Source organism: Pristiophorus japonicus, chromosome 2, assembly GCF_044704955.1.
Source record: "Pristiophorus japonicus isolate sPriJap1 chromosome 2, sPriJap1.hap1, whole genome shotgun sequence".
Lineage (NCBI taxonomy): Eukaryota > Metazoa > Chordata > Chondrichthyes > Pristiophoridae > Pristiophorus > Pristiophorus japonicus.
Genome location: NC_091978.1, coordinates 245,977,267 through 245,989,283, shown reverse-complemented (window position 1 = coordinate 245,989,283; position 12,017 = coordinate 245,977,267). Strand labels below are relative to the sequence as shown.

General features: G+C 41.4%; 1 protein-coding gene across 1 annotated transcript in view; it reads left to right on the top strand.

Annotated features, from left to right (window-relative positions):
• LOC139245222 (synaptopodin-2-like) overlaps window positions 1-11,548 on the top strand; it is a 230,938-nt gene extending 219,390 nt beyond the window's left edge. The window contains exon 5 of the mRNA XM_070871136.1: window positions 8,294-11,548. Within this exon, the coding sequence (XP_070727237.1) occupies window positions 8,294-8,881 (588 nt within the window). The 3' untranslated portion in view covers window positions 8,882-11,548. The remainder of the gene's footprint in view (window positions 1-8,293) is intronic.
• Window positions 11,549-12,017: the final 469 nt, after the last annotated feature.

Sequence of the window (12,017 nt, the reverse complement as noted above, 5' to 3'; positions counted from 1 at the left end):
TGGCTGTTCGACATAGGCTTCCCAGTCCTCACATAGATACATAGAAAATAGGTGCAGGAGTAGGCCATTCTGCCCTTCGAGCCTGCACCGCTATTCAATGAGTTCATGGCTGAACATGCAACTTCAGTACCCCATTCCTTCACCCTCCGAGAACTTCTCCAGGATGCCCACAGTTTGCTGCATCTTTGCGTTGGATTCATATTTTCGTCGCCAGTTATTGTGTTCCTAATTAGGCTGCACACAGGGAGGTTAAAGTAACAGTGACCTCAGTCTTTAATAAGACACTCCAGAGTGAGGAACAGGCCTTAGGGGCCGGCTTATATACAGTGCTCCCAAGGGATGCTGGGATCCCTTGGGACTTCAGGGGATTAGCTCCCTGGTGGCGGAACATGGGAGTGCATGCTTTACAGATACACAACAGAAGTCATGTTTGACAAATTTGCTGGAATTCTTTGAGGATGTACCGAACAGGGTGGATAAAGGGGAACCAGTGGATGTGGTGTATTTGGACTTCCAGAAGGCATTTGACAAGATGCCACATAAAAGGTTACTGCACAAGGTAAATGTTCACAGGATTGGGTGTAATATATTAGCATGGATAGAGGATTAGCTAACTGACAGAAAACAGAGAGTTGGGATAAGTGGTTCATTGTCTAGTTGGCAATCAGTAACTAGTGGAGTGCCGCAGGGATCAGTGCTAGGACCCCAACTATTTACAATTTATATTAATGAATTGGAAGAAGGGACTGAGTGTAATGTAGCCAAGTTTGCTGATGATACAAAGATGGGAGGAAAAGCAATGTGTGAGGAAGACACAAAAAATCTGCAAAAGGACATAGACAGGCTAAGTGAGTGGGCCAAAATTTGGCAGATGGAGTATAATGTTCGAAAGTGTGAGGTCATGCACTTTGGCAGAAAAAAATCAAAGAGCAAGTTATTATTTAAATGGAGAAAGATTGCAAAGTGCTGCAGTACAGCGGGACCTGGGGGTACTTGTGCATGAAACACAAAAGGATAATATGCAGGTACAGCAAGTAATCAGGAAGGCCAATGGAATCTTGGTCTTTATTGCAAAGGGGATGGAGTATAAAAGCAAGGAAGTCTTGCTGCAGCTATACAGGTTATTGGTGAGGCCACACCTGGAATACTGCGTGCAGTTTTGGTTTCCATATTTACAAAAGGATATACTTGCTTTGGAGGCACTTCAGAGAAGGTTCACCTAGGTTGATTCTGGAGATGAGGAGGTTGACTTATGAGGAAAGATTGAGTAGGTTGGGCCTCTACCCGTTGGAATTCAGAAGAATGAGAGGTGATCTTCTCGAAACGTGTAAGATTATGAGGGGGCTTGACAAGGTGGATGCAGAGAGGATGTTTCCACTGATGGGGGAGACTAGAACTAAAGGGCATGATCTTAGAATAAGGGGCCGCCCATTTAAAACTGAAATGAGGAGAAATTTATTCTCTCAGAGTGTTGTAAATCTGTGAAATTCGCTGCCTCAATGAGCTAAGGAAGCTGGAACAATCAATAAATTTAAGACAGAAATAGATAGTTTCTTAAAGGTTAAGGGGATAAGGGGTTATGGGGAATGGGCGGGTAAGTGGAGCTGAGTCCATGATCAGATCAGCCATGATCTTATTGAATGGCGGAGCAGGCTCGAGGGGCCCTATGGCCTACTCCTGCTCCTATTTCTTATATTCATATGTTCTTATGCCTTCAAGGCAGTACAACAAAGATTCACTAGATTAATCCTGGGATGAGAGGGTTGTTCTATGAGGAGAGATTGAGTAGAATGGGCCTATATTCTCTGGAGTTGAGAAGAATGAGAGGTGATCTCATTGAAATATACAAGATTCTGAGGGGGATTGACAGGATAGATGCTGAGTGGTTGTTTCCTCTGGCTGGAGAGTCTAGAACTGGGGGGCATGGTTTCAGGATAAGGGGTCGGTCATTTACGAATGAGATGAAGAGGAATTTCTTCACTCAGAGGGTTGTATATCTTTTGAATTTTCTACCTCAAAGGGCTATGGATGCTGAGTCATTGAGTATATTCAAGGCTGAGATAGATAGATTTTTGGATTCTAGAGGAATCAAGGGAAATGGGGATCGAGCAGGAAAGTGGAGTTGAGGTCGGAAATCAGCCAAGATATTATTGAATGGCGGAGCAGGCTATTCCTGCTCCTAATTATTATGTTCTTAAGGTGATCATGTCAGTTAACTTTAAAGGAATGAGGACAATTAAAGGTAAATTTCAATTTGGATTATTTCTGAAGAACCATTTAGCAAAACAGTTAGTCAGACCTTCAAACTTATCTATGCCATTAGACTTGCTGCCACAACCTACCATGAAAGTTGGAGCCTCAACCTGCACTAATCGTCTGTAAAATTTGAGACTCGTGACCTCTATCTGCAGTTGTGGATACTGTTGAGTGGGCACAGAACCACCTGCTTAACATCTCCTTTTCTTCCAAACACATCAAAGCTAAATTAAAGCTACTGAAAATAGACTGGTGTGGGGAAAGGGTTTTCAACAACACTTCAGTAGAAGGTACATAGAACATCTTCAAAGGTATAATGCTCAACATGTAGGATAAATGCATTCTCAAAACCAACAAGCTCAGGCTAAACAAATGTGACCCTAAATTGATCAGCAAATAAATTAAAAGTGAGATAAAGAGGAAAAATTGCATATACAAATCCTGCAGGGAGAAAGGAAAAGGGGTCCACTGAGATGAACACAAGACATTTCAGAAACATGCTAAAAAGCTGATCACAGAGAGGCCTGGTTAAAAAATAAACAGCAGCTGAAGCTAAGCATATTAGTAAAAAACTATTTCAGTACCCACAGTAGCAAGAGAGCAATCAGGGCAGAGGTGAAAACTATAAAAGATGCAAACAGGCCTGAAACTGCGGGTGAGCACAACATAGTAAATATTCAGAATCATTACCCCTTCCAGTTGTTCACAAGGGACGACATGAGCAACATGCCCTCTCTAAACAATGATAATCCAAGTAAAACCAATGACTTTGTTAGAAATGAGGCTAAACATAGGCTAATCAGGCTTGAAACACCAGGGATAGATAACTTATTTAACCTCGAGTCCGGAAAGAGACAGGATAGAGATTTGTGAAGCACTGACAATACTTATGAGCAAATTATTGGACACTGAGGAGGTAGCAGAAGATTGGAAACAGGCCAATATGGTGCCCATATACAAAAAGAGTGACAAAACAGTCACAGGCAACAACAGACCCACTAGTCTTAATACATGGAAGCATAGAAAATTAGAAAATAGGTGCAGGAGTAGGCCATTCGACCCTTCAAGCCTGCACCACCATTCAATATGATCATGGCTGATCATGCGCTTCAGTATCCCATTCCTGCTTTCTCTCCATACCCCTTGATCCCTTTTCCGTAAGGGCCACATCTAACTCCCGCTTGAATATATCCAATGAATTGGCCTCAACAACTTTCTGTGATTGAGAATTCCACATGCTCACAACTCTCTGAGTGAAGAAGTTTCTCCTCATCTCGGTCCGAAATGGCTTGCTCCTTATCCTTAGACTGTGACCCCTGGTGCTGGACTTCCCCAACATCGGGAACATTCTTTCTGCATCTAACCTGTCCAATCCCGTCAGAATTTTATATGTTTCTCTGAGATCCCCTCTCATTCTTCTAAATTCCATTGCAATGTAAAATAATGGAAATGATAATCAGGAGTAAACACATAGGGCTAGATAGAACCTCCACTTTTTTTGCCTGCTTAATGACCACTTAACGCCCAGATATCGCCCATTTTGGCACAAAATGGAAACTGACGGGCTTTTTTAGGAGACTTAATTGCCGCGTGTTACTTTCCCCGTGTGCTTAACGCCGAGAAAAAATATTACCGCCCCCCACTTTTTTGGGTGGAATCAGCAGAATGGGCGATTTCAACCCCATATTATCACCCAGCATTACTTTCCTCATGGTCTTAATGTCGAGATTCAATAATAACGCCCGGCGACTGTTTTTGTCGTAAAGAGCATATTTACCCAAACTAGCGGCCATGGAGATCGCCCACCATCAATTTCGCCACCTCGCACACATATCGCCCAGAATATCGCCTACTCAAAAAAAACGCCCAGAAAAAGTGGAACTAACCAGGACGGACACCAGCGGTGCGGCTGGCATTTGTAAATCCCACTCTTACATGAGGAGCTGATATCGGAAAGATTTGCCTGAAAGAACGCTGATGAGTAACAATGCTGACACATATCCCATCATTTTGGTGCCAGTTAAAGTTTACATTGATTGATGTAAAGTTGTATTAAACCCTTTCACGGTAAAGAATCACCAGTGTGTAACGGTCCGGCTATCTGAGACAATGCACAACAAGGTTATGTTCACTAACAAAAGTTTAATATCAACATTGGTCTGAAATCATAAGTGACACAGCCAATAACACCCAACCCCACCCACAACCCATTCTTTCCACCATTGACAAAAATCACATGGTCAACATGTCCAGCAACACACAATACAAAGGCAAAGCAGGAGCATGGTCCCCAGCCCCCATATATTGCAACAAATTGCATACACCCAGATGGCAATATAACACAGCCATCACCTGCGCACATGCACCTCACTTTCCTTCCCCCTCACTTTCTTCCACCCATCTCTATCCCTTCCCCTCCTCGCTCCACGGCGCCTGGCCGAGGAGCTCCTCAGGCTGTGCCTCATTGGGGGAGATGAAGGCAGAGGCGGTGAGTGCACGGGTATGGGAGTGGGGGGTGCCGAGGGGTCAACATTCTCTGATGCAGAAGCAGGATCTTGGTCCTTGCTCTCATCTGTCATTCGCAGTGATGGTGCGGAACCTAGGGGTTGAGTGCCGCGCTCGGGGACCATTGGGAGCCCTCTGCCACCACTCCAGGGCCTCCTCCATCCCTTCCATGTTATTTCTTATTTGTTGGACAAAAACTTGGTGCCAACTATGTTCTTAGTGCTTAGTAGACTTTTTGTTCCTGGTGAATCTCTGTTGTTCCTCCCACAACAGTCAGACAAGCACACAGCACAGCCACACATGTTTTCAGTGCCTCTGAGCTCCCTCTTTCTCTGTCTCCTGTTCTGCGCATGTCATGATGACCCTTGCCCTCCTGAATCACGGGAATCAAGCATTGCCATGCCGTTGCTAAGGACGGCCACACTTTACGGCAGAAGACCAAAAAAGTTTAATGCTACTGCCCATTTGATATCGCTCACGGTAACGCCCATTTTCAAAAATGGAAACTAGGTGTTTTGAGAATAGGCGAGAAGCCGGCGATCTGAAAACCCTTTTTTACCGCCTACGTTGGAAATAATGTCCATTTTTGGGCGATAAGCACAAAAGTGGAGGTTCCAGCCCATGGTTTATTTGCATAACAGTAACCTAGTACAGCAATTAGAATGATTCAGAAGATCATGCCTGACCAATCTCCTTGATTTCTTTGAGGAAGTAACCACCCAAGTGGATTGTGGGAAGCCATGTGAAGTGATGCACCTAAACTTCCAGAAGGTTGCTGTTAAAGTTCTACATGAAAGGCTATTTGTTAAACTCAAAGCTTTTGGAATTCCTTAAAAATGGATAAGAAATTGGTTGAAAGGTAGAAAACAATCACCATTCATTAGAGGCGTTATGTTAGCGTGGAAAGAAGTACAGACTGAGGTGCCCCATGGCTTGGTGCTGCTGCCACATCTATTTCTAATTTACATAAATAACCAACGGACTTTATTGGCCCCTCCAAACCACTGTCAGCCCGCGAGTGCTCAGTGAGTGATTCTGTGCTGATGACTTACTGTTTGGGTCACCTCCTCCTCTTCCACTTCCTCCTCTTCCTCCTGCTCCTGCTCCTGAGCTGGTGGCCTTATCATTGGTGACAAGGACTGAAGCCTCATAATGGCCAGGTTGTGAAAGATACAGCAGACCATCACAAATCAGGATACATGCTCTGGTCAGTACTGTAGGCTCCTCCAGAGCAGTCCAGGCAGCAGAACTGTTGACTCAGGACCCCAGTCGTCTGCTCTATGATGTTTCGTGTGGCAGCATGGATCTCATTGTGTACATGCTGGCTACGTGTGGTTGGATTTTGGAGCAGTGTCATGAGCCAGGTGGTCAGTAGATACCTTTGTCACCCAGTAGCCACCCTCTGGTTTGTCTTGGTGGCTCAAAGACAGAGGGATTTCGGACTGGCATAGAATAAAAGCATCATCACTGCTGCCATTATACTGGGCGTTCACCATCATGATGTGCTGCGCATCAGCTGCACATTCAGCAAGTGGTAATCTTTGCAGTTGTGGTACATCTCCATGTTTAGAACTGGTGCCCGCAAAGCCACGTGCATGCAATCGATGGCACCCTGCACCATGGGGAAGTGCGCTATCCTGGCAAAGCCACGTGCACACTCCGTCTGCTTCTCTCTGGTCAGAGAGAAGACAATGAACATCACTCTCCTGGCATAAGGAGCTTCTGTCACCTCTCATGCTGCAATGGATGATGAACTGGGAAATATTACAGATGTCGCCTGCTCTAGCCTTGAATGATCCTGACACAAAGAATTTTAGGGCCACAGTCACCTTCACAGCCATTGGCAGCACTGTCCTTGCCCTGGTGTGAGGCTGCAGGTCTGGTTGCAAGAGGTGGTAGAGTTCTGTGAGCATCTCCTTCATAAAGCGCAGACACCTCACACACTGCTTCTGGCTCAGGTTGAGGTAAGAGAATTGCTCTCTGAAAATCCTAGGTGGATAAGGTCCTCTGCTGAAAGTCCTTCCCTCTCCTCCCTCTGCGAGCTTGTCTTCTTTGCTGCCTCTGCTCCATCTCCCTGTCTTGCTGCAGGCCAAGGTGGATGACAACTGGAGCACCCATGACTGAGACTAGAACCCTTGAAATCAGAAGCAATGCCTTCTCCACTTGCAGCACCACTGTCACCTCAGCAACTTTAAACAACTATAGAAAGCTTCAAGCACTTCCACAACCTTACAGAGCCAGTAAAAATCAAAAAGCAATTTACCTGAAAGTTAGTAATGATCCATTTAAATAGCACCAGTGAGGGGTCCGTCCTGTTGCTGAACGCATATTTAGCAGTACAAGTTTAAGAGAGAGCATTAGCTGCAGCGATGACAACAAAAATGGCAGCACTGGGTCAGGATCTGCCTATTTACCAAACAACGGGCGCTACATAACCACATTTTTAGTCCCTTTAAGAATTATGAAATACATTGGGATTTGTGGTGGAAGTGTAGAAATGTGAAGGTTGTTTGACGTCAAGCATAAAAAGATAACAATAAATGTTCTTAGGCAACTATGTTGAGAAGACACATTTTGATCCCAAAAATAACAAATACATGTGAATAACTGGCACTTGTCAAAGTAACCAGGATTACCCAGAATTTGTAGCCCCTAGGGCGCATACGATGTGCGCACACACCCGTAAGGGCCACGAAAGTTCTAGGTTTTTGCGCGCGAAGCTCATGCGTGAAAACTCGGAACCGATGATCTGTCAAGGATTATTTGCCCAACTTCTGCCCAGCAAATGCCCATGAAATTCTTATGCCAATGTAAGAGTTTTAAAAAACTTTCAAAAAAATGTTCAATCATTTATACATTAAAATAAACAGTGCAATAAGGTAAGTTGACTTTTAGCCCCTTTAAAACATTTGAATTTATTTTTCAAAAAAATTATTTTTGTTTTAAATATTTAATTACATGGCATTTTAATTAATTTTAAATATGTAATGTTTTTTATATTTATTTGATGTGTAGATGTATTTTGGGGGTATTCCCATTCATGCTTATGGGTTTCTGTACATACAGAATCCACATAAGCATGATTGGGGATTCCCTTCTTTTATTGGTTGAGCCAGCCCACGTGATCCCAGGGGTACTTGCCAACCAACTGCACCCCTGAGATAAATGGGCCTCTACCCACGGGTACTCACAGAGGCCCAGACCCGCAAGTCTCCATTGCTCCCAGACCACCGGATCGCAGGCATTTCCCCGCAGGAAGCTTCCGACCACAAATTCAGGGCCAATCATTTAAGGTAGATATCCCTACAAGGCCAGCTTTCCCTGCTCAAGCCTGAGGGAATTCAAAAGAGATGCCCAAATACAAAAATGTTAAGATTCAAATGTACATGGGTTTCCCATTTTACAATATGTACCACAGCCGGGATGCATGAGTATAGGATTGTAACATTTGTGGTCTACCTCATGCTGTTTTGGTCCTATCCATCTGCCCTGATTTGCAATCAGATATACTATTCATTGCTTTTATTTACAGATGCAGGCAAGAGACTACCAGCCTATAAGACCACCAGGAAAACTAGCACCATATGGCTATTCTCATGGGCCCTCTGGAGCACAAGCAATTCGACAGCCAGCAATCAGTTCATCAGAAAGAACGACATCCCAGTCAGACAAAACTTCATTGAAAAAACTGACTCCGTGGGATGCTGCATCACAGTCTGCTGTTGGTTCAGTAGAAGGAGCGTTTACCAGGAGAAATATCCAGGTGTCATTAGCAAAGAATATTGTTTCAGCAGCCCGTCGAAAGACGTTACCTGAACCTCCAGAGGAATGGAAGGCACGAGTAGCCTATGTCCCCCCGCTTCCAAGCAATTACTCTTCTGTTGCCACTTTCCATGTCAGAAGACCATCTAGCATAACATCCTCAATCAAAACTATAGCATCCATTCCAGCACCTACCTTCCAAAGGAGTTCAATGTACAAAGAGCCACTAAGTTATCAACGATCCCTGACTGACTCTGACATGTCCACTGGGGCATACTCTGAACATGAAACTTCAGGAAAGCAGGTAGCTGATCCAAATTATAATCCTTATCCACGGGGCTGGAAGAAACAAAGATGAAGCCACAAAAGAAAAAGAAAATCTTGATGTGTGATCCATCAGGTGTTTCCTCATGTTGAAGATTACAGTATGGTTTGTGTTGACAGGAAAAGTGAGCGCAGTCTTAAAAAAGAATCAGATAAGAACAAGTGATGTGTTAGATAAAGTAAATGCATTTTCTGGTGGATATCACCTTTAGTATTGAGTTTCCATTGTGTCTTGCAGCACCTAACTTGTTTTTGTACACATATTTCAGCAAACTGTTAAATAATATATATGAATGAAGAATATTATAGTAAACACAAAGCATTTGCATTCAAAGTGTATACAATTTGAATACAATCAATATACTGCACCATTAACTTCATGGTATTATTTCCAGATAAGATAACTTACTGCCTATTGGCCTTAGAGACAAAATATTATAACTTTAGGGGAAATTGAGACAAGATTAGGCAATTATAAAAGCTGGTGCTTATTAAATTGCACAATTCATATTTTACATTTCACAAGTCAAAGCATTAGAGAATGTCTTGACCACTACAATGTATACCTAGAACTAGCTGCCTTGGAAGTGTGTTGCAATGTTGTAACAGATCTGAAGGATTGAGATGAGACTGTTAGACAAAGTACAGAATCATGTTCCAGACAGAGGCCAATGGACAATGACAAATGTCATAAACCAGGACAACAAATTTGAGATTGTTGTTATGGCATGGTAACACACTCTGACTGACAAGATGTGCTTTTCTTTTACATGATGGATTGTGAGCCGACTGTTCCCATCCCTCATGTGTGGTCTTCTCCATCCAACACAACATTTACATCACACACTAGGAAGGAAAGTAAGATAGCCTTTGCACTCCAAGGAAGGCAGTGTGATGTGATAAGAAAGCAATGTGTAACAGATTTTTTTTAAACTGGGAAATGCACTTTGTTATATTGACATATTATGAATGTAGGACATTGTAAACAAGAGCAAGTCTGAGGACTTTTCTGGAAAATAAGTAAACAACAGACTATGGCAATAAATGGTACAGATACATGAAATTTCATCCACTTGACAAACGGAAATTTTGAATTTTCCTGTTTTAGATATAAATGACTCATTAGAAGCATAAGTGTTTTGTCCCAATAAAAAAACATTGCTTACGAAGTTAGGCACAAACTACATTATTATGATGTTGATTATGAAAAATATAAATAAAAAAATATATTTACATAATTGTACTACCAACACTGTTCAGCTACATTAAAGACATCCAAAATGCACTGTGCATTTTTTAGAAAAGTCCCACAGAATGCTTATGTTTGACCACAAGAAACCTTTTAAACAATACTCTTAAGTCCTACAAATATGCATTTTTCTTGAAAGTTATTTTGAAACAGAACCAATATGAATCAAATGGGATTGATGGAAATAGCATGTCTAAAAATTACTTTGGAAGCATGTGCAATGTTTACTTTTTGACCAGGCTTTATTGCTCAACTAGAGAAACTGAACAATCACTGGATTGGCAGGGTAATCGTGGGTTACAGTATGTGTAATGTGTTTTGAGATGTGAGTCCAGAATTAAGGAGGGATATAGAATTGTTTTGAATGGTTATGCTTACTTGCTAACATGTAGGGAAAAAGATCAGTGTGATAATTGCTAACCAAACAGTGCTTAAAATTATGGAAATCTGAAATATACTTTCGGTCCATCAACATCTGATAAGAAAAAAATCTATGTTGCGAGTAGCGATCCTTTGTGAGAACTCAAGCATAAGTTCTGATACACTCAAAAAGTAAGCCTGTCTCTTTTTGTGGATGCTGATAGTTGTGCTGTGTATTTTCAGTATTCTGTGTTTTTTATTTTAGTACTTAAGAATAAATTGTTTTGCTAAAATATCAATTATTGCAGTACATTGCTTTGTTTTTGGGCTTCGTCAAAAACTTAGCATTTGGTCCTTCAATTTCCTGCACAACTTGCTTAAGCTCTTAAAACATTTTGTAATGTAAAACATGTTAACATCAAGTACAATGCTTTATTATAGCAACTTGGTGCACACAATTTAAAAAAAATTAAGTAAAGCCATTACAAAAAAAATGGACTATTTGGCCATTACTTAAATTGACTGTAATGCTTTGTATTCTTCCTTTCATTGAAAACAATGGGAGCACTGAAGTACATGTGAAACTCATACTATCAAGACCTTCACAGAGTGTTCCTGTCCTATCACATTAGTATTATTTTCAATATAACACCACAGGCATAGGCACATTGTAGAAACACTGTGGTACATACATACAGCCACATAAAATAGCTGTGATGTCTGCAGTGTTATATCTGAAGTGTTAATATTTACTGTATTTCATCCACATTTTCAACTGATATTCTTATCCTTGTGTTATCTATATCATGACTTCAATTCAGAGAGTCAAATTTCTAGTTGTATTACAATGCTTATATTCATGTATAAGAGAGAAATATGCAGCACCTCAGCACTTGTTCAGCACTGAAAACGTATTACATAGCATGTCACATTTTTAAAATGGCAAATGGACAAAATATTTGTTTTTAATGGCATTGTTTGTCAATTATTATGTTATTATGTTCCTGATATAAAGAGTGGTACAAAATGTTCTAGAGCACTTCCTTGATTTGCACAATTGATAAAAAAATCTCTGTTCTACTATAAAAGTGCTTCAAAATAAAATATTTTGTTGCTGTATCATTGTCGAAGGAAATATTTTCTTGAAAAACAATTGAATGTGCAGTTTTATTGTGTAGCCAAAAAACTTCAAAAGGTTGATACCATAAAAATGCATATAAATTAGCATTTTTGACAAAACGTTTCTTGTTTTCAATGAAAATGAATATAGTACCTGTTGTCGAGTGAGACATGTCCCTTTTTCGTTTCAACTATTTAAATATTTTGAATCATTGTCATCTGCTTGAATAATCACGTGGCTTTGAGTGTTATGCACCAAAAAAACACTCTCGGATATTGTCTCACCAAAATGAGGGCAGGTTGTCAGGGCAACAGTGAGAACTCATAGCATCCCTGGGTTAGGAGGGGGATATCAGATAGGGACCCTGTTTCTCCTTGATATCCAATGATTCTTGTTGGAAGGTATATAAGGATGGACATCAAGTGAGGACAGAATTGGGCT